The 18907-nt window shown below is 41.0% G+C and overlaps 1 protein-coding gene across 1 annotated transcript; it reads left to right on the forward strand.

The window, feature by feature from the left end:
• The first annotated feature begins 1762 nt into the window (after window positions 1-1762).
• atp8b3 (ATPase phospholipid transporting 8B3) lies at window positions 1763-17445 on the forward strand. The gene is made up of 26 exons (XM_041935370.1): window positions 1763-1813; window positions 3320-3433; window positions 4207-4305; window positions 4915-4976; window positions 5777-5849; window positions 6124-6194; window positions 6552-6643; window positions 6775-6933; window positions 7970-8058; window positions 8146-8339; window positions 8459-8667; window positions 9746-9777; window positions 10036-10201; window positions 10396-10575; window positions 10739-10851; window positions 11730-11897; window positions 12196-12307; window positions 12447-12522; window positions 12605-12728; window positions 14349-14535; window positions 14693-14916; window positions 15024-15107; window positions 15248-15472; window positions 16319-16457; window positions 16702-16832; window positions 17380-17445. Exons 1-26 carry the CDS (start codon window positions 1763-1765, stop codon window positions 17443-17445), a joined length of 3240 nt encoding a protein of 1079 aa, XP_041791304.1.
• The last annotated feature ends 1462 nt before the right edge of the window (window positions 17446-18907 follow it).

Raw genomic sequence — 18907 nt, forward strand, 5'->3', positions numbered from 1 at the left:
GGGTATTTTCCATGGTTGCTATTTATTTAGTACAAAAATCAACCATTTTTGTGTCACTGGACAGAGTTTCCTTGCTGAATGGCAGAGAAACAGTAAAACAAAGAAGGAATTTCAAGCTTAAACGATAACTTTGGCAGAGTCCCATTTAATTTGGCTAAGTCAGACTGCTGAAGCCTTCTATTAGCTTTTGCTAAATTTAAGATTAAATCTATTGACATTTAACATTGGGCTTGGATTTATTATCACTTGATTTTTATTTTATTTTTTTGTATTTTGTTTTTAAGTACTGACTAGGATTTGTAATACGTGCAAGATGCAGTTTGATCCTGTGTTTCTTCAAAATGGTAAAGTCAAAATTTGATGAGAACCCACAGGCCCAAAGAGACCATTCTCCTGTGTGTGCATGGTTGTCAGGTTTGAGGTGATGGGCAACGGTTAAACTGTGGTGGAAAAGCCTGGCCTATTGACTGCCATTGTTTGTGGAGGCCTCAGACTGCCTTTGCCACGCCACCGGCACATCACCCTAACCACTGTACTGCAAAGCGCAGCTGTAGAAATAGATAGGAAAGATCGCCCTAGATATGCACAAGCATTCACATACACACACATGTAAGACGAAAGATACAGACATCTTCAGGTGTTGATATGTGGCATTTGTGGGGACAACCTCACTTACACAGGGAAGAAAAATGAGATAAAGAGATATGAAACCACAAATAGTACATTTAACTGACATTCAGTGAGGATATAAATGCATTGAGCTGCCTTTTGTTCAGACGTGCCATTGTAGTCAGATTTACCCCTCATGACCTTCATCTGATGGTTAAACTGCAGTGGGTGCTGACTTCCACCAGGTGGCATTAGATTCATGAAGAAGGCAGAATGGTTAACTAAAGCCCTTAAATGAACTATGTGTGGCTTGAAGTATGTCTAAAGGTGAATGTTATTATGAATAAAATTAACCATTTGAGAAATACATTGGACTGACTTAAAACTACAAATAACTTAAAAATTAGATCATATGAATGAACTGCTGTGAATTTATTTTTTTGGTTTAATATTTCATTTCAGTTTGAAAGTATAAATCTTATCACTGAACAAAAGAGGCCAAGCCACACTTTATTCTTTATGGGCTTTTTTGACATACAGTACAAATGAAACTACAAATATGACCAAAATATAGTAATATATAGGTTCGTTTTTTTCATGTTTTTGGACACTGTTAATTAGCACAATTTACTCATTTACTCAATTTAAATGACAACCATTTAGCTACTGTCTCAAATAAGAAAATGTTTTTAAAAAGAATATATAGCGGCGATTGCATGAGAAAGAAAAAAAAAATCAGTAGATGAGAACTGGAGTTTGGTGCTGGCCTGAATGCAAAGTTTTAGTGCTTTCACATTCCTGTAAACCAATACTCCCACTGTTGTAAGGCACAAAAGCAACATTACCATACGGTAGCAAAGACTTTCTGGGATAACGACTGAAGGTTGTTAAAAAAAAAGGTTCAACCGGTTAGTATGTCAGGAATCTTAGTTTGTGGTAATTTACTCCCAAAGACTAAACATGTTTCTGTTTTTACAGTTTAATAGCTGCAGAAAATGAGACAAACAAAATAGCAATTTGATATGCTTACAGTCCACTGGCCTTGGTGCCCCTCCTCCATTCCTCTTTCTCTCCTCAGGTGAGGTACACAGGGAATACAGGCTGTTATACCAGAGCCTTCAGCTGGGAGCGAGAGCAAGGTGGGGCGGGGAACATGTTGCACCAGGATGAGCAGAAAGAGAGAGGAGGGGGATGGATGAAACAGGTGAGTGTTATGAAAAGCAGCTGAAGAGTGGTTGTGAAAACAACCGTGTTACTCTGAAAGCTGCGGCCAGTCAGACTTTGTGATTGATGGCTCAGTCATGTCACCAGGCCGCAAGTGCTAAACTGTGCTCACCGACAGTACTGGTAAACAATGCAGGTGAATGTATGACTCTTTGTCGTCATGTGGGTTGTTTATATGCTGCTGCTCCTCATGATTTATCTTAACAACAAAGTTACTATTAACAGCTATACAAACAGAATTTATTGATAGTCCTCTTGGCTTTCCTCTGTTTATTAATTTGTTGACAAAATGTGGTCTAGGTGCTAATTACTTATCAACAGGTAAGAAAATAGTGTGTCAGTCATGAATCACACCTTCTGCTGATTACTTTGTAAATGATTCCTTGCAGGTTTGATGCAGATGGATGGATCTGAGCAGCCTCGCTTCTCTTTCACCAGAATTGCTCATGCAATTGCCAGCAGAGACTCAGTCAGAAGAGTAGGTACACTTTTTAGCATTTCATCCTATGGAAAAAAAAGCCTGGATTTGCCTAAAATTCACATCAGTAACATGGGTATGGTTTATTGAGCTACAACTGGTTGGGAGGAATGTTTAGATCAGCGGTGATTTATTTCGCCTGTTGCACTATGGTTTAGTTAAACATGGTAACGCAACATAATGAGTAACAAGACTGATAAATGAATGTTAGAGGGGGACATAAACGGCTGTTTCATTCTGTTGTCTCCTGTCTTGCCTTTTAACTGGAGTCTACAAACATATACGTCTCTTCAGCAAGTCCAGCATGTCCCAGGGAAGAATTGAATCTGGTATGTGTCTCTCTTTTTCCTTTTCTTTATCTTCTACTCACTGTCTCTTTATCTCACTGTGTTTACTGACATTCAGAGGCAAATGGAGTTCAATGTTTTTGATTTGAAATGAAACATACTTCATATAACAACAATCAGTGTCATATGTAGCAGCCTGCATGAGATCTTTTATTGATATTGAAATGTTCTACTATAGAGGATTATGTTTCTTTAGCAGATGCTATTCCAGTCAGTTTTGCCTTCTTGAGGCTCTGAATGGTTGGTACAAGAATACCTATGAGATGCCGTTAACATGACATACGCTTGCATATGAATGCACAGTCACAGAAGCACGCACGCACACACATATCCATCTGTTGTCTGCTGATGTAAATGATGCATTAAATCGTTGTCTATAAATGGTCTCTGAAGTGAAAAGTCAGCCTTATGTGTGTCTGACAGACCTCACATGGGAGGTGAGGGCAAACAGCCGCCAATACCACAAACACAAACAGAAGAGATCCTTTCTGTTCTGCCGCTGGGGGCGATACGCGGTGAGTCAGTCACGCATGTGCTTCCTTCCCTCCACACCTAACCTAACACCTGTTGGCATGCTGATACATTGAGAAACAGGTTAATGTGTTGATATGTACATCTCCCCTGTGCTTCTCTCTCTGTTGTTCTTCCTGTCGGTTGCCAGGACAATTTGGTGCGCAGCTACAAGTACTCCCCCCTGACTTTCCTGCCCCTGACGCTGTTTGAACAGTTTCAGCGAGCAGCCAATATCTACTTCCTCCTCATAATGGTGTTGCAGGTCAGGTGAAAGCTCTGCTGTCCTCTCTTACTCTGTCTCTCATGCTCTGACTCTAGAAAATCTGACTTGGTTTTGATGTATTTTACGGGCTGAGATTTAGTCTTTATTGTATCTTGTTTACAATATCAAATGAAGCATAGCCATCTGAAAGAGCAAAACAAATGAACACTTTATCAGAATTGTGTGAAAAAATAGGATTTTCTTTGGATGTGCAGACAGTCGGAAGTCATGGGAATAATTTGTTATGGCCCTTGCAGTGTAATCTACATATCCAGTTCCTCTAGATTACATGTATGTAGCATCATCATCTGTTGAGAATAACTATAAATATTAATTTCTATTCATATTCCTCGTCAACATTTGTATAATATTCAACATCTGTATGCAAAGGAAGGTAGACAAGCAAAAGTTTATATAATACATAGAACTTATGTACACTTGGTTATCGTCTTTGGGAAATCTTATTTAAGAAATAGAATCCTTAAATAAAAATGTCCGTAACAGGATAAACTAGCTACATTGCTCTAATTGCTTAACCCTGACATTGTGAAGTCATATCAGTGCATTTGAGCACCACATTTGTGTAGTGACAAAAAAACTTAACTCAAGGTCCACTTACTACCTTTTTCCAGGCTTTTGACTGTTAGTTTATTTTTTTTTAAGTGCAGTTATTATTACTTGAAGCTCTTCGTGTTTGCGTGTGATTTATACCATATGTGTGTCTGTGTTTCCTCTTGTGTCTTTATGTATCCTTGCTTGCATGTGATTTCCAGTCAATCCCTCAAATCTCACCCATACCCTGGTATATCACCATCATCCCACTGCTGACCGTACTCTCTGTGCGAGGGCTGAAAGACCTTGCCAACGACATGGTGAGACCACCAACCCCCCCAGAGAAGGGTCTGGGAGTATCCCCTTAGCGATGAATGCACCCGCTCACACACAAATGCATGAGCTTAAACACAAATATACGACCGACCTCACGCATGCATTTATGCACCCGACACTTAAGCATGTACGCACTCTTTTCTCTCCTTCATTGTCCTCATTGACTCCTTGTCCTCTCTTCACTGACAAAACCAGTCATCCCAGTAGCATTAATTTTCTCTCCTATCATTAAAGCTTCTCCCTTTAAACGCAGGCGTGATGTTTTGCATGGAAAATTCTCTGGTTAAGTGCATCACTGAGTTATGGTCGTTAACAGCTCTGGGTGAAACGCTTGCTTGACCCCTCTCTATTGACTAATCATTTAGTGGAGGGTGTAAATCTCCCAGCTGGTGTCACTGTAGAGCCCCGTAATGGCGTTTCTCCTTTCTCCTTTCTCCTGTTCAACCTTTCATGGCCACCCTCATTCCCTCTCACACGCTCCCTGTCCATCACTCTTTTTCTTCATCCTTGTCACACTTCTCAAATCTCTCTTTTCTCCTCTCTCCTTTTCTTTTTCGCCCTCTCACTCTCTCTATCTCCCTTCTTCTGTTCAGGCAAGGAGACGCAGTGACTCAAAGATTAACTCCCGACCCTGTGATGTACTCATCTCTCGGAGGTGAGGACAAAGACAGTAGGTTATTTTCTCAGGACTCAGTTCCCGTTCCAGTCTGAAACTGCTCTCTAATGAAGCTCTAATGAAGTGTGAATGAGTGAATCCCTAGATGGTCCCTTTGCACATTAGAGCAGGGCAACAAAACACAGCACTTTGCACACCTGTCGGAAGACAAGAACTATGACCAACCTCTTGATTACTTCTTCTCCTGCCTTCAGAGATACTTTTGCTTCAGTCTGTGTCTGAGACTTTTACATTCCACTGTGGACTGATTTTGTGCACTAACTATGTATCATTTCATTTTTATTATCATTTGTAAGCTATCCTCCAAAGTGTAATAACTGTATGAGATATGCAATAAAGAACTACTACTAATAAAGCACTGACAGATTTAGTTAGTTAAAGGCCTGCCTAGACATTTTTGCTGTACTGTAAACTACCGGTTTAGTCACATATAGAAAGACTCACAAAAAAAAGATTATCTATGGGGGAAAAGTATTTCTGAACAAGTCTTTCTGAACTCATCACAATTGAATTGCTCTTTTTTGAATTAACACAAATTATTTCATTATTTGGTTTGGTATTAAATGCCAATTATTTCGGGGAATCGTCTTAAGTCCAAAGTCTAGTAAAACATTACTACTATTACTATAAAAAACAAAAACCAAAGTTGTTGTTTGTATGTGTGGCAGCACTGCATATTTAGGAGATTTGTGACCAGCAAATTATACAGAATTCAGCATATCGAAGCTATTGATTATTTTTTCTCCATGCACTCACACTTTGTCTGTGCTCTGTCTCAGTTTCAGCACAGCACAGTGGAAGGATCTCTTTGTGGGAGATGTGCTGCGGATCCGCAAAGACCAAACCATCCCTGTGAGATTTTATAAAAAGCAGCAATTAACAGCAATATAGAAAACAAAGTGTCTAGAATGTAGAATAAGATACCATTAATTACTTGGTAGCATATTTATAAGTAAATGTAAAGTAAGCATTTTTTTATTAAGTGGAAAATTTCAGTATAGCTGTATGAAGCAGCTAAATTTTGATTTGGTTGAATAAATGATCGTTAGCTTTATTTATATTTACAGTAACTTTCCACTTATCCATGTCTCTTTTATTTTTGTATTTTCTCTCTCTTTCTTCCCAGGCTGACCTTCTCCTCCTGTGTAGTTCAGAGCCTCATAGTCTGTGTAATGTGGAGACAGCAGATATCGATGGGTAGGAAACGCAATCAATCTTAATCTGTTGAATAATTCTATGAAAATTCATCATGCAGTCATCACATACATGTTTGTATTGTATGTATCAACTTTGTGATGATTATACTAGTAACAGCAGGCCATTTTGTGCAATATATTAAAAGAAGTAAAAGCCATTCTTTGAACAAGAACAAGCTGAAAAAACCTCAAATTCAATTCTATGGACTACTTTATAATATTGAAATCTCCTCATTCTGATTCTCAACTAAAGAAATGAATATTGCATACTGCCTTATTATTATTATTTCTGATGAATGGATCAACTGCCTAGTACTGATATAACTTGTAAGTGTGATTTTCTTTTTTCTTTGTACAGAGAGACTAACCTCAAGTACCGACAGGCGCTCGGTGCTACACACAATGAGCTGACCTCTCACCCCTCAGAGGAAGCGCTTGCTGCCTTTGATGGTGAATAAATGTTTTTTTAAATGCAAATTCAGACATGCTCATTTTAAAGTTGAGCAAAAATACACCAGGAGACAGAATTGCATACGAGTCCGAGTCTTAAGTAAGAGAAAGTGGAACCTTGCATTTTACAGGTGTCGTGCTCTGCGAGGAACCCAACAGTAACCTGTACACCTTCAGAGGCCAGCTGCACTGGCGAGGAGAGTGTCTCCCGCTGAACAACGAGCACATCCTCCTGAGGGGAACAGTCCTACGCAACACAGAGTTTGCCTACGGCTTGTCCATATACACTGGTACATGTAGAAGAATTTATTCAGTTTAGAAAAGGGGATATCAACATTGATTTCTGGAATTTCTCTGCCCGCGAGATGCTACTGAGGGGTAGGATGATACAGTTTTTGTTTATAGCCACTGTCAAACTGGGCTGTTAAATCTAAAAATTGCACAGGATGAAGAGAAGCCCTGATGTATGGCACAATGCCCCATAGAGATGTATGATAACAGAGATAAAAACTATTGCAAAATGTTGTGTTCACATATCCTTGTTTCACCTTCTTCTCTAGTCTCCACTTGTTTCAATGACAAATTTTACTGAGTGAAATACATTGTACTGCTAATTATGGACAGTACTTAACTCCTGGAGCTGTGTCTAAAATGTGGGTCTGTTAACGTCTGGCAGATTACTGGCTCCTCCTGTCCTTTAAGTGATCATTGATCGGATATTACTGGACCAGACGGAGGTGTCATGGATCTCGCTGCTGTGACCCTTTCAGTTCTGGTAAAGCAGATCAATAGATCAAATTCTTCCAGAGATGGGTTTTATACTGTTCATCAGAGCCTGTCTATTGGTGTGACCCCAGTTCAGCATGATTATAACTCCTACCCTCCTGACACACCCCTAACACATCACAGACTACTTGGAATTATGCAAGGTTGACAAGTTGTTGTTGGAGTAAGACTTGGTTGGAAACACTTTCTGCCCTTGAACAGTTTGGAGATATGGCACATGCTCTCAGTATTTGTCATTTTTACACACATGCAGCTCAGCGTCCTTCAGCAGTCTGTGTGAGATTGAGACAACATCACTGGAAAACATAATGCGATACTTTATTGATCCCTGCAAGGGAAATTCTCTCTTCCCACTGACCTCTTGGCAGCGGGGTCAGGCACCTCCGGAACTGGTAGGGATTCAGCATCTTGCTCAAGGGCACGTCAGCAGATACTTACTGACATGAGGGCTTGAACTTTCACCCTCTGGCTGCAGGATGGACTCCCAACTTTGCTCGGCCAGGCCGTCACGGCATTTAACAGTTGTCTGTTCTGTACCAGGCGCGGACACTAAGATCCTGAGGAACTGCGGGAAACTCAGAGTGAAGACTACTCAAATAGAAAAAGTTTTGAACAAAGTGGTGATTGGGGTGAGTGGGTAAAGGGCAGGGGGATGACAAGTGTGAAGCATCTTGTGGAGTTATTATAAACTGTGCGTCTATATTCTGGATCTCTAGATAGTCCTGTTTGTGCTGCTGGTAGCTCTGCTCCTTGCCATCGGAGGTGGCGTGTTTTCCAGTTGGGTCATGAGGCACGCAAGGGTTCAATCTACTCTGGTGGAGAATGGCAACCCCGTTTACACAGGGTTCCTCACGTTTTGGAACTACATCATCCTGCTCGGCCCGGCCATGCCCATAGCTCTCTACGTCACGTTAGTCCCATCTACAACACTACACTCATTTGAGGGAAGGAAGGAAGGTGGACATACACCTGTGTTTGCATGTATGCTGTCTTACTGTGTATGTGTCCTCCACGTCTGCACGTTCACAGGTTTGAGCTAATCCACACGGTCCACAGCCTGTTTATTCGCTGGGATATGGAGATGTATTGGCAGCAGGGAGACAGCCCAGCCCAGGCCAGGAATACCTCACTGAGCGAGGAGCTTGGCCAAGTGGGATACCTGCTTAGTGACAAAACTGGAACACTAACCCAGAACCGCCTGCTCTTCAGACAATGCTGCATAGCTGGACAGATCTATGGTAATGTTAAGCTGAAACCACCTCATCGTTTTCCACCTGGTGAACTAATTTTCTGTAGGAAATACTGAAATTTCTATTTGGTATTTTAATTCTCATTGTTTCATTTCATGCCAATGCAGTCCTTCCAGTTCGACTATGTTTATCTTTTTCAAGTGTCTTTATTTGACCTCACACTGGTAGCTGGAAATTAAAATTCCAACCACTCACCAACTTTTGAACCACCTCACCCTCTGCCCAGGCCAAAAAATAAATGAGTAAATACATAAAATTGACTTTTTCTCCTTTATTTATTTTACCTCACTTTCAACAGACTGTACATCAAATTATGAATGCAACATGTCCTCAAATGCATCTTTACAGGACATTAAGCTACTTTAATTCATTCATCATTGTCATTCGTCTTTGCAGACATGTCAGGAAGTAGTCATGTTGACTATAAGGTTAAGACAGCAATTTTAATTCTTTGTCTTCCCTTTTTTAAAAATCCTCATAGTAGGAACTCATTAACAGGCCATTATTAATCAGATGGCCCTACACAATTCAGTAGATAAAATGTTTTAAAATATGAACAGAAAATATAAAATAGCTGAATACTCAAGAGTGTGTGTTCTGCACTTGATTGTCCAACAGTTCAGTCTGTGTCCAAGAATGTGAAGTTACAACACTGTTTCCTGTCTAATCAATGCAGTAATGTGCTCTATGAATTTATGTAGCACAATTTGATAATCGCCATCCATGGGTGGAACAATGATCCCTCTGGGGAGGCAACTTCACATAAAGCTTGGATGAGACAAGAGGAGACACTTATCATGCTTGTATCCAACAGCCACTAGTCCATCTACTAGATCTTTAACACCAGCTCTGCCCACAGAAGACAAACTGTAATTCGAACATGGTCCAAATCACATCAACCACTTCATGGTTCGGCGCACATGTTCTTTCTTTCTTTCTTTCTTTCTTTCTTTCTTTCTTTCTTTCTTTCTTTCTTTTTCTCCCTTCCTTCCTCTTCATATTCAAATCATGTTATTTACCTCCCTTGCTTTTGAAAATCATTTGATATCATGCTCTGCTTTCACAGGTGATGCATCAGTCAGGGCAGAGGACGTGGAGGTACCAATATAATTACTCTCAAATCTTTGAAGTGTATCTTGTTATTCACCGCTTGTTTGTATATTTCCACCTTAATTCAAAGGCATTCTTTTATCTTCCTTCAAGGTAAATCTTCTCTTGTCAGTGTGACTATTTTATGTCATCATTTTCTGCTGCCATCAGCATTAGACTCTTCATGTTAGCCACAGTTGCAACTATTCGTAATGTCAATGCACAGTAACATTTGCTGTAGCATTTTTTTCCCCTGTATGCGTGCAGCCCATGGACTTAAGCTGGAATCCATTCTCCCGCGGTGGTCTTTTCATGTCGGCCCCCACCCTGGTGGAGAAGCTCAGAGGACAGCAGTGTCCGCTCAGCAGACAGTTCCTCACAGCGCTGTCTTTGTGTCACACCGTCATGGCAGACTGTAACGAAGGTTTTGTTTGTGTTTTGTAGTATTTTTGTGATTCAGGTGATACTTCAGAGAACACTGGTTTATTTATATTGAGAAATGATTATGCATTTTTCTCAGGTATTTTCCAATCCCTAAATTCCTGGTCTAAATCTGTTATAATGACATATCTATAAAGTTACTGACTGACAAAATGAACCTTTCATGCGTTCTTCCAGAGGCACCAGTTTACCAGGCTGCGTCTCCAGATGAGGAGGCTCTTGTCGGTGCAGCCAGGGAGCTGGGCTGGGTCTTTCTTTCCAGGACAAGAGACTTTATTGTTGTCTCCGAGCTGGGTGTCACTCGCAAATATCAGCTGCTGGCACTGCTTGACTTTACCAGCGAGAGAAGACGAATGTCTGTGCTTGGTGAGAGTGGCCATCTAAATACACACAAACTACATATCTGCAATGTTACAATCTCTTGTAATCTTTTGCACTCACCTCACTCTTTTTGCACTTGTGCTAAGTTCTCCCATGTCAACTTCTGTTCTGGATAAATTATCTATACTGGTTATGTTTTTTCTTTCAGTGCGGGAGCCAGAGGGTGGGTTAAAGCTGTACTGTAAAGGGGCGGACATAGTGATCCTGGAGAGACTGCAGAAGGACTTACCATATCAGGAAAGCATTGAAAGAGCCTTGGAGGTGAACTGGAGTTTCTACTGAACCATTAGTGTGTGCTGTTATGGAGCTTACTATTTATGTGAAACTCTGTTAGTGTGATGGGAATGTCTTCAGTTTTGCAGGTTTTTCAACTGAAATTTTGACCTGAGGGTGGCGCTAGATAAAAAGTCAGAGGATCAAACTATTATAATGAATCTTCATGGGCATATTAATGTGCGGAATTTCATGGCAATCCATGAAACCATCTCACTCCAAACACAAATATTAAATACATGGTGGTGCTCGGTGAAAAGTCACTTGGATTCATCCTCGGTGCACCGTGAACATCTGCATCAAATTCAACTGCAATCCATCCAGTTGTCAAGACTTTTCACTAAAAGCCCAGCATGTAGCCTCATGGTGTTGCTAAAGGTAAAGTCAGGGCATCACCAAAGACAATAGGATTCTTCATCTGGGGATCATGAATGTCTTAATATAAGTTAAGGGCCATCCATCCCATATGTGTAGAGATATTTCTGTCTTGACCAAAGTGGTAGACTGACCAACAGACTGACATTGCCATCCTTAGAGCCATGCCACTAGCATGGCTAAAATTGGTTAAAATATGCACTCTCAAGACCACTTTTGTACTGCACATCTTGCCTTGTTATCAATTGTCGGTCACAAAGCATACACACACTGTATTGTTTATTACTCAGAGTAGCTATGGACCAGTTGAAACTTCTTAATCAATGATCAATAGAGTTTTGAAGAAAGGTCCACATTCTCTTGCATCAGTGCTATTATCTCTGAAGTGTTTATCTCATGTTTTCTTTGTCAATCCCTCACTTCTGCCTGAATGATCACTCAGTAAACAGTGTGCAGCCTATCAAATAATGCGTTAACTTGTCTTCTATCAGTTGTTTGCCCAGGCCTGTCTGAGGACTTTGTGTGTTGCGGTTCGATCTGTTCCTGAGGCATCATGGGAGCAGTGGAGTAAAACTCTGGCCCAGTCTGCTGCCATGGCGACCTGTAGCCGCGACACTCTGCTGGAAAAGCTATATGATCAGATGGAGAGAGAACTGCAGGTGGGCTCTTCCTCAGTGTGATATTTGCGTGTTTATTGTCAGTATTCCATTTTAAAGTGATGTAGCTGATGCTTGACACAGTACGACCAATACTAACAGCACTTTAAAACAAGCTTGTGCTTAATGGTTTCTTTTACATAGATTATGTTCCATCTGTGTGGAGCACAAAGTAGTTCTTTAATAAACACAAATCCTTGTTTCCAAGTGACTTTAAATCCTGGAGGATGAATGTCACTCATATCATCTCTTTGTTTTCTTATGGTCATGCCACTATCTTACCAACTTTCATGTTTTGTAGCTTCTAGGTGTGACAGCAATAGAGGACCGTCTTCAGGAAGGAGTGCCTGAGACTATTGCTCTGCTTCAACAGGCTGGGCTCAAAGTATGGGTACTGACAGGGGATAAAAAAGGTAGTGTGACATACTGCAGCAGGACATGGGAATGGCACAATTTTGAATGCTGTTCTGGAGCTACATGAAAATAAAGTCTCACTGTGCTTTCCGTCTTTTCCTCTGCTATTTCCTGCTCCCTTGTTCTTCATCCGTCTAGAGACTGCAGTGAATATTGGATACTCTTGCAAACTACTGGATCCTGATACCAGATTACTGGAATGGCAGGAGCTGAGGTTAGCAATGATAAAAATACACAGAGACACACATGCACACACTTACACCATCTCATTGATCTTTGTGTGTTTGGTCCTGCAGACAGATACTCCAGTCGCCAGACCCAGGGGTCAGTTTCTTCAAGGCCAGACAGACGGAGCTGTGGGCTGTAGACAAGGAAAGGGCTGGAGCAAAGACTGCTGTGGTCCTCACTGGACCTGAGCTGGTAAACACTGGACACACAGGAAATATGTTACTCATCTTGTTTTCAAATGGCCCAATAGCTGTCATCATATAGTTTACACATGACTCTGTATCATAGAACAGCGCGTTGTCATTATGAGAGAACGTGATAGAATGTGGAGAGTGGAAATTAGATGGTCTACATCAGTTTATGCTGTCACTGGGTGTTGGTTGGTAAAGTATGATTTTTTTAGACATGAACCAGTATTTCTTAAATTGGCACTTTCTGAAGATTTCATTCCTGGTTGATTTGGGGACACCTGTAGCTATTAGTAGTAACAGCAAATGTGGTTTATGACTACAGGTCACATAATTTTTGGGACAAATTGTTGCATTTATAAAGAAGTCCAGCAGTAATTGGCCTTTTTACATCATTCTGTGAGCAACCATGATCTGATTTAATGGTGCCCACAGCAGGAGTCTGTGGACAACAGGGCACAGTGAAACTGAAAGGAGTTTGTTACCTGGCTTAGAAGAAGGGTGTGCAGCTCCTTCTTGTTCCATCACTCCCTGCAATATTGCAAACTGATCCACTGTCAAAAGATGCCAAAAATGACCATTGTCTTGTTTTATAGACGCAATGTGCAAATCTCACTGGCAAACACATTGCATTTCCTGTGAATATTTCATGATAACCTCAACTTGTGTTTCACTAGTTAAGTGCTTTTAATGTGAAATTGCAGCAGTAGGAAACGTTTGATTTGCATTACAGTAACTTAAAGCATTTTTTTCTGGGAATGTCAAGACCGACACACAGTTCATAACACTGCAAATATATGAATATTGCAATGCTTTTTTTAGTGGGCCATAGGCTCAATCACCATTGGGTTACCTCATTCAGCAATAGATTGTGACTTAACTGACATTGATGTAAATGAAAATCTTCCAGAGTATAACTTTTTTTACCACTTGAAGCAGCGAAACAAACTGTAAACACAACACCTTCATTAGTTTATATGGCACACTTGTTAGCAAACAGTTGCAGATTTAGTAGATAGGAACTGCATTAGCAATTATTTTCATTTCATTCATACCTGATAATTCAAAGTGCAAAATTCACTCTCCTTTTACCTCTGTTTTTGGTCTCTACCAACGACTGAGAAAAATCTACCATATCTTTAGCTGCTAAATGCTCCACTCTGTTCACCAGCTTGTCAGCAGCTCTGTCTCTTTAGTGTTGAGCAGGTTGTGCACAACATGTTTTTAGAGCTTTTCCCCTGAAAACAGCAGCCTGCAGTGCTGGTGAGAGTGGTGAGACTGAACCGAACAGTAAAGTAATGGGCTGTGAAACCACAACAATGAGCTGAAGCACTGTAGATCTGAGGGAAATTGCAGAGGGGAGTGACAAATGTCTGTGGGTTCATCTCTGCGAACAAACCCCTTCATATTACACATTCATCTGACCCATTGTTGCGATAAACAAATCGATTATAGCAGCTTTAAAAGATATATTCTGGCAGAAGTAAATCGCCTTAAAACAAGATTTCTTCTATGAGATGTCAAAGCTGTCAACAGAGATTAACTGACACCCGAACGCAAATGTCCATTAGAAGGTAGGGCCATTTTTGTATAAATATAAACTGAGTTGTTTGGTGTTCTCCAGGCAGAGTTCAACCAGAGACCAGAATGGGGGGCCACATTCATGAGCCTGGTACAGGAGTTTCAGTCGGTGCTGTGCTGTCGTGTAACACCTGGACAGAAGGCTGACGTCGTCACGTTGGTCAGGAAATACACAAGCTCAGTCACCATGTCCATCGGGGACGGTGCCAACGATGTAAACATGATCAAGAGTACGTCAGTTTAAATGAAAAGATGGCAGAGAAAATGTGTGTTTGTTGCTCTAAATTGTAGACAAAACCTACTAAACAGTGGAGTGCTTTTACATTTTCTTCCTCTCCATTTTTTTAATCCCTGTCTGGTCTTACTGTTGTCTCTCCCCAACACCAGCGGCTCATATTGGTGTTGGAATAGCAGGAGTGGAGGGGGGTCAGGCAGTGCAGAATGCAGACTTCGCATTGGCCCAGTTCAGATTTCTGCAGAGGCTGCTGCTGGTCCATGGCCGCTGGTCCTACAGGCGTGTTTCCCTCTTCTTGCGCTACTTCCTGTATAAGACCTGTGGCTTTGCTTTCGTGCACATATGGTTTGGTTTGTTCAGTGGCTTCAGTGCTCAGGTTAGACATACATGGATGAAATTCAATGACATACAGAATTTGTGAACTGAGGTTAAACATGGAGGAAACATCCTGCATTTATTCCACTGTGTATTTCTGTCTTGCAGTCTCTGTATGAGACATGGTTCATCGCTCTCTACACTGTCTTCTACACAGCATCCCCCATTATGTTTATGGCCTTTTTTGAACAGGTGAGATTAGAGATGGATGCTTTATGAACTCAATAATCATATTTTGATATTTGATCATCAGCACTTGCATCAGTTCATTTTCACAATAAGATATTTAGGTTTTGATTCATAACACTTCTTCCTGCCTCTTTGTGTTGCAGGACATGAGTGCAGAAAGCTGCCTGAAATGGCCGGAGCGGTACAAGTCTGGACAGAGACAGGAGCTCTCCAGCCCACTCATCATATCCCTGTCACTCCTGTATGCCGTCTACACATCGTTTGTTCTCTTTTTCATCCCGTTTGGAGCTTTCTACAACACAGCCTTTGACTACCAGACCATGGCAGTCACTGTCTCCATGGCAGCCGTGTTCACTGCCACCATTGAGGTCAGGATCACTCATTTCATAGATGCAAGTGAACTATAGAAATTTGCACCCTCTATGAAATGATAATGAACAACTTATTTCATAATACGATATCACAGATTCGCACATTCAACAGAGCTGGTACGCCCAATTTCATCAAAGTGTAGCAACTATCTGTGGTGTTTTTAATGTTAATTGTTAACATTTCTCCCTTTATAAAGTTTTTTTTTCTCACGTTGCATATGTTGTATTTTGATACTTAAACTTCATACTATCAGTGATGTTGTTGTGATGTATTGTCTGTTTTTGTTGTAGTGTCAGATGGACCAGAGACAATTTTCCACAATTTTGTTGTGCTCTATTATATTGTCAGCCCTATTCTGTTATGTTCTACTCTATCCTATTCGGTCCGATGTTTCTGTTCTATTCTGTATGTTCTATTCTATTCTGTTCTGTTTGGCTCTGTGCTATACCACTTATACTATTCTCCTCTGGTCTATCCTTGTCTGCTCTATTCTGTCCAATTTTTCCGTTCTATTCTCTGTGTTCTTGTTTTATTCTCCCCTATTTTGTTCTGCTTTTCCATGTATTCTATTCTTTTCTACTGTTTTTATTCTGTTTTGGCAGAATGGAATATTTACCTTTCACCAGTACAGTTAAGGCTCACATGAACTGGGCTGTCACATTCTTCTTGATTCTACATGAAGCAGAAGTTTCAGTCTCTTATAAAAACCCCATACCATCATTTGATTGCATCCTATTTTGTAAAACAAATTCATTTTTTGTATAATTTTCTTATGGATACAGCTACTGCTGTGTATCCTGATGGGCATTTCTCCTGTGATTGTTTCTGTTTCTGTCTTTCAGGTTGTGCTGGTGACCAGATATTGGACAAAGTTCAATATAGCAGCTGTGTGTGTCTGTTTGGTGCTTTTCTTCATCTGCACCAGGATCACCCACAGCACCCGCCTGTTTCAGGCATCACCCGCCGACTACAGCTTTGTCGGTACACTTCTACTCATCTCTGTGTCGCTGGAGTGACGTTGCTCCTGGCTGTTGCCATTTTAACATCCATTACTGCAGGAACTGCTGGATTTGATTCACGTGGAGACAAATAATATGAAAACATACAACCAGGCTCAAAAAGTCAATTTTAACGATTATTTAATGGTGTTTTTTTTCTGTTGATCTGATGTTGTGTCATCATTCCTGTAAACAGGTGTGATTGCTCTGTGTGTGTTCTCCATCAGGTGTATCTGATAAGGCCTTCGTCGATCCAGTTGTCTGGCTCACAGCTATGCTTACTACCTGGACGGCTGTTTTGCCCTCAGTGACCGTCCGTGCGCTCAATGTCATCCTCACTGTCCATGACAAACACAAGGTGAGAAATCTGCATGAAAAAGGAAAATATAATGGAGACATTAAGAATAAAATAAAAAAGAGGTGGAGTATCAACTCTCCCGGATGTTAGTAAAAAAAAAAAAACTAAACACACACCAAGTTATCTCCTGTATGTCCATCTCAACGTTTTTCCAAACTATTCAAGACATTTGCAGCTCCAAACAATCTGCAGCCTCTTTACGCAGGAAAAAGTTACATGCTCCTGTGTTCTGACAAGAAAAATGTGCATGCTGCTGTTGACGAATGAAAAAGCCTAAATGTTATCATGTTATTTTGGAAGCTGAGCAATATACTGATCTGTTTATTATTTGTTTAAATTCCAGATGGGAGTTGTTTCCCATTAATTAAGCTATTTCAGGCCTTAATTTCTCTCAAAACAAATGCACGAACAGTAATGGAAAAAGGTCACTGATGTCACTCTCCTGGCTGTGACATAGGTCCACAGTGCATCCGGTCAGTCAGTGGAGTTGAGGTCAAAGCTGAGAAGAAGAACATCCCTTCGCCGTTCCTCTTATGCCCTCTCTCAGGGAGCTGGGCCTGGACACCTCATCACTTCAGGGACCCGCATCCCAGAGTCGCTGCAGAATTTGTAGGAATGTGACTGCAAGTAATAACCACTGACTGACATGATCAAATACACACGAAGGACAATAGTGATACACCATGAATAACAACTGATATAGGGTTTGATATGGGAGTGTGAGTATATAGATTGTTACTGCAACATAGAACTAAAAAGATGATTTATAGTATCTCTGGACTTCAAACTACTACTACCTTTTGTGGGCAGTTCTTAGTAGATCTTACACTCATCTTTAATATAGCTACTATTTTCCAATAAAGTAAATTACATAATGCACAAAATACATTATGAGCTATAAATCTTGTTTATTGTTTTTACGTAGACAGTTTACCTCTGCATGAATATCTCTGATCTTGGTTGTTTGAGACTGTTGTGGTAAAAAATCAAATTTCCATCTGCTTGGGTCGCAAGGGATTTCCTTTGAAGATCAAACCAAACACAATAAACGGACAGCACCGCTTTGTTTTACAATTGTTTTATTTGTTAATTTATTTCAAAACACGCAATTTTACCCATATTATCCTTTTAAGTTTTTATTTTTCTGTAACAGTTATTACTCAGATTTTTTTCCTTCTCAGAAGTCTCAGCTAGAGTGAAACTAAAAGTCCTCCACAGGCTCTCCGGCTTCTGCAGTGGGAGGGGGGAAAAGAGGCTTTCTGACCAGACGTCGTGAGTGGGTTTATCCCTCGTTTCTGTGTGGTTGGAGGTGTGTGTGTGGGAGTTTACACCAGGGTGCGTACATGTATGCGTGTGTTTTTGTGTGAGTGTGTGTGTGTGTGTGTATAAGTGCAATAGGTGGAATGTCCACATGGCCGGTAAATCACAGGACCCGTAGAGCAGCCCAGAGAGCTGAACATTGTCTTCTAGGTTTGGTAGCCAGATTGTCATACCTCTGATTTTATCTTTGGTTTCAGCAAACACTCTCAAAAGGCAGACTCACCCTCTCCAGCATGTGCCTGTGTCTGTTTGTGTGTCTGTCTGTCTGTACGAGTGCAATATAAGCCACCATCTCCAGACGACTTTGTAAACTTAAGTAAATACAATGTAAGTGTCTTTGCATTGATTGTGGCCCTTCCTTGGCGCTGGGGACAAAGACAGTCAAACATTGTAGTACAATGGAGCCATGAGCGGGGAGGATCAGCTTGCAAACATCAACATGGACTCCATTTTGATGTCAATGGCAGTTTGGGGCATTTATGTAAAGCTGTATGACATCAGTCTGGTGAAACATGGGGCACTGTAGTGCTCTTCTCGCCCCAGCCACTCTCTACTGTACCCTGAGTGACTGGGGGGTTACTCAGCCCACTCTGGGCTTGGGGGGTCATGGAAGTGTGAGTTGGAGTGTTTAAATGTCGAGGGGAGGGAGGGGAGGTTGAAGGTTGTACACTCTGACCCAGCAGCAACGATTAAGATTGGGGGGGTCAGGTGTTTGCATAGTTCTCTGTGCAAAAGCCACCAACCGGAGCCATTTT

Source organism: Chelmon rostratus, chromosome 4 (genome assembly GCF_017976325.1).
Source record: "Chelmon rostratus isolate fCheRos1 chromosome 4, fCheRos1.pri, whole genome shotgun sequence".
Taxonomy (NCBI): Eukaryota; Metazoa; Chordata; class Actinopteri; order Chaetodontiformes; family Chaetodontidae; genus Chelmon; species Chelmon rostratus.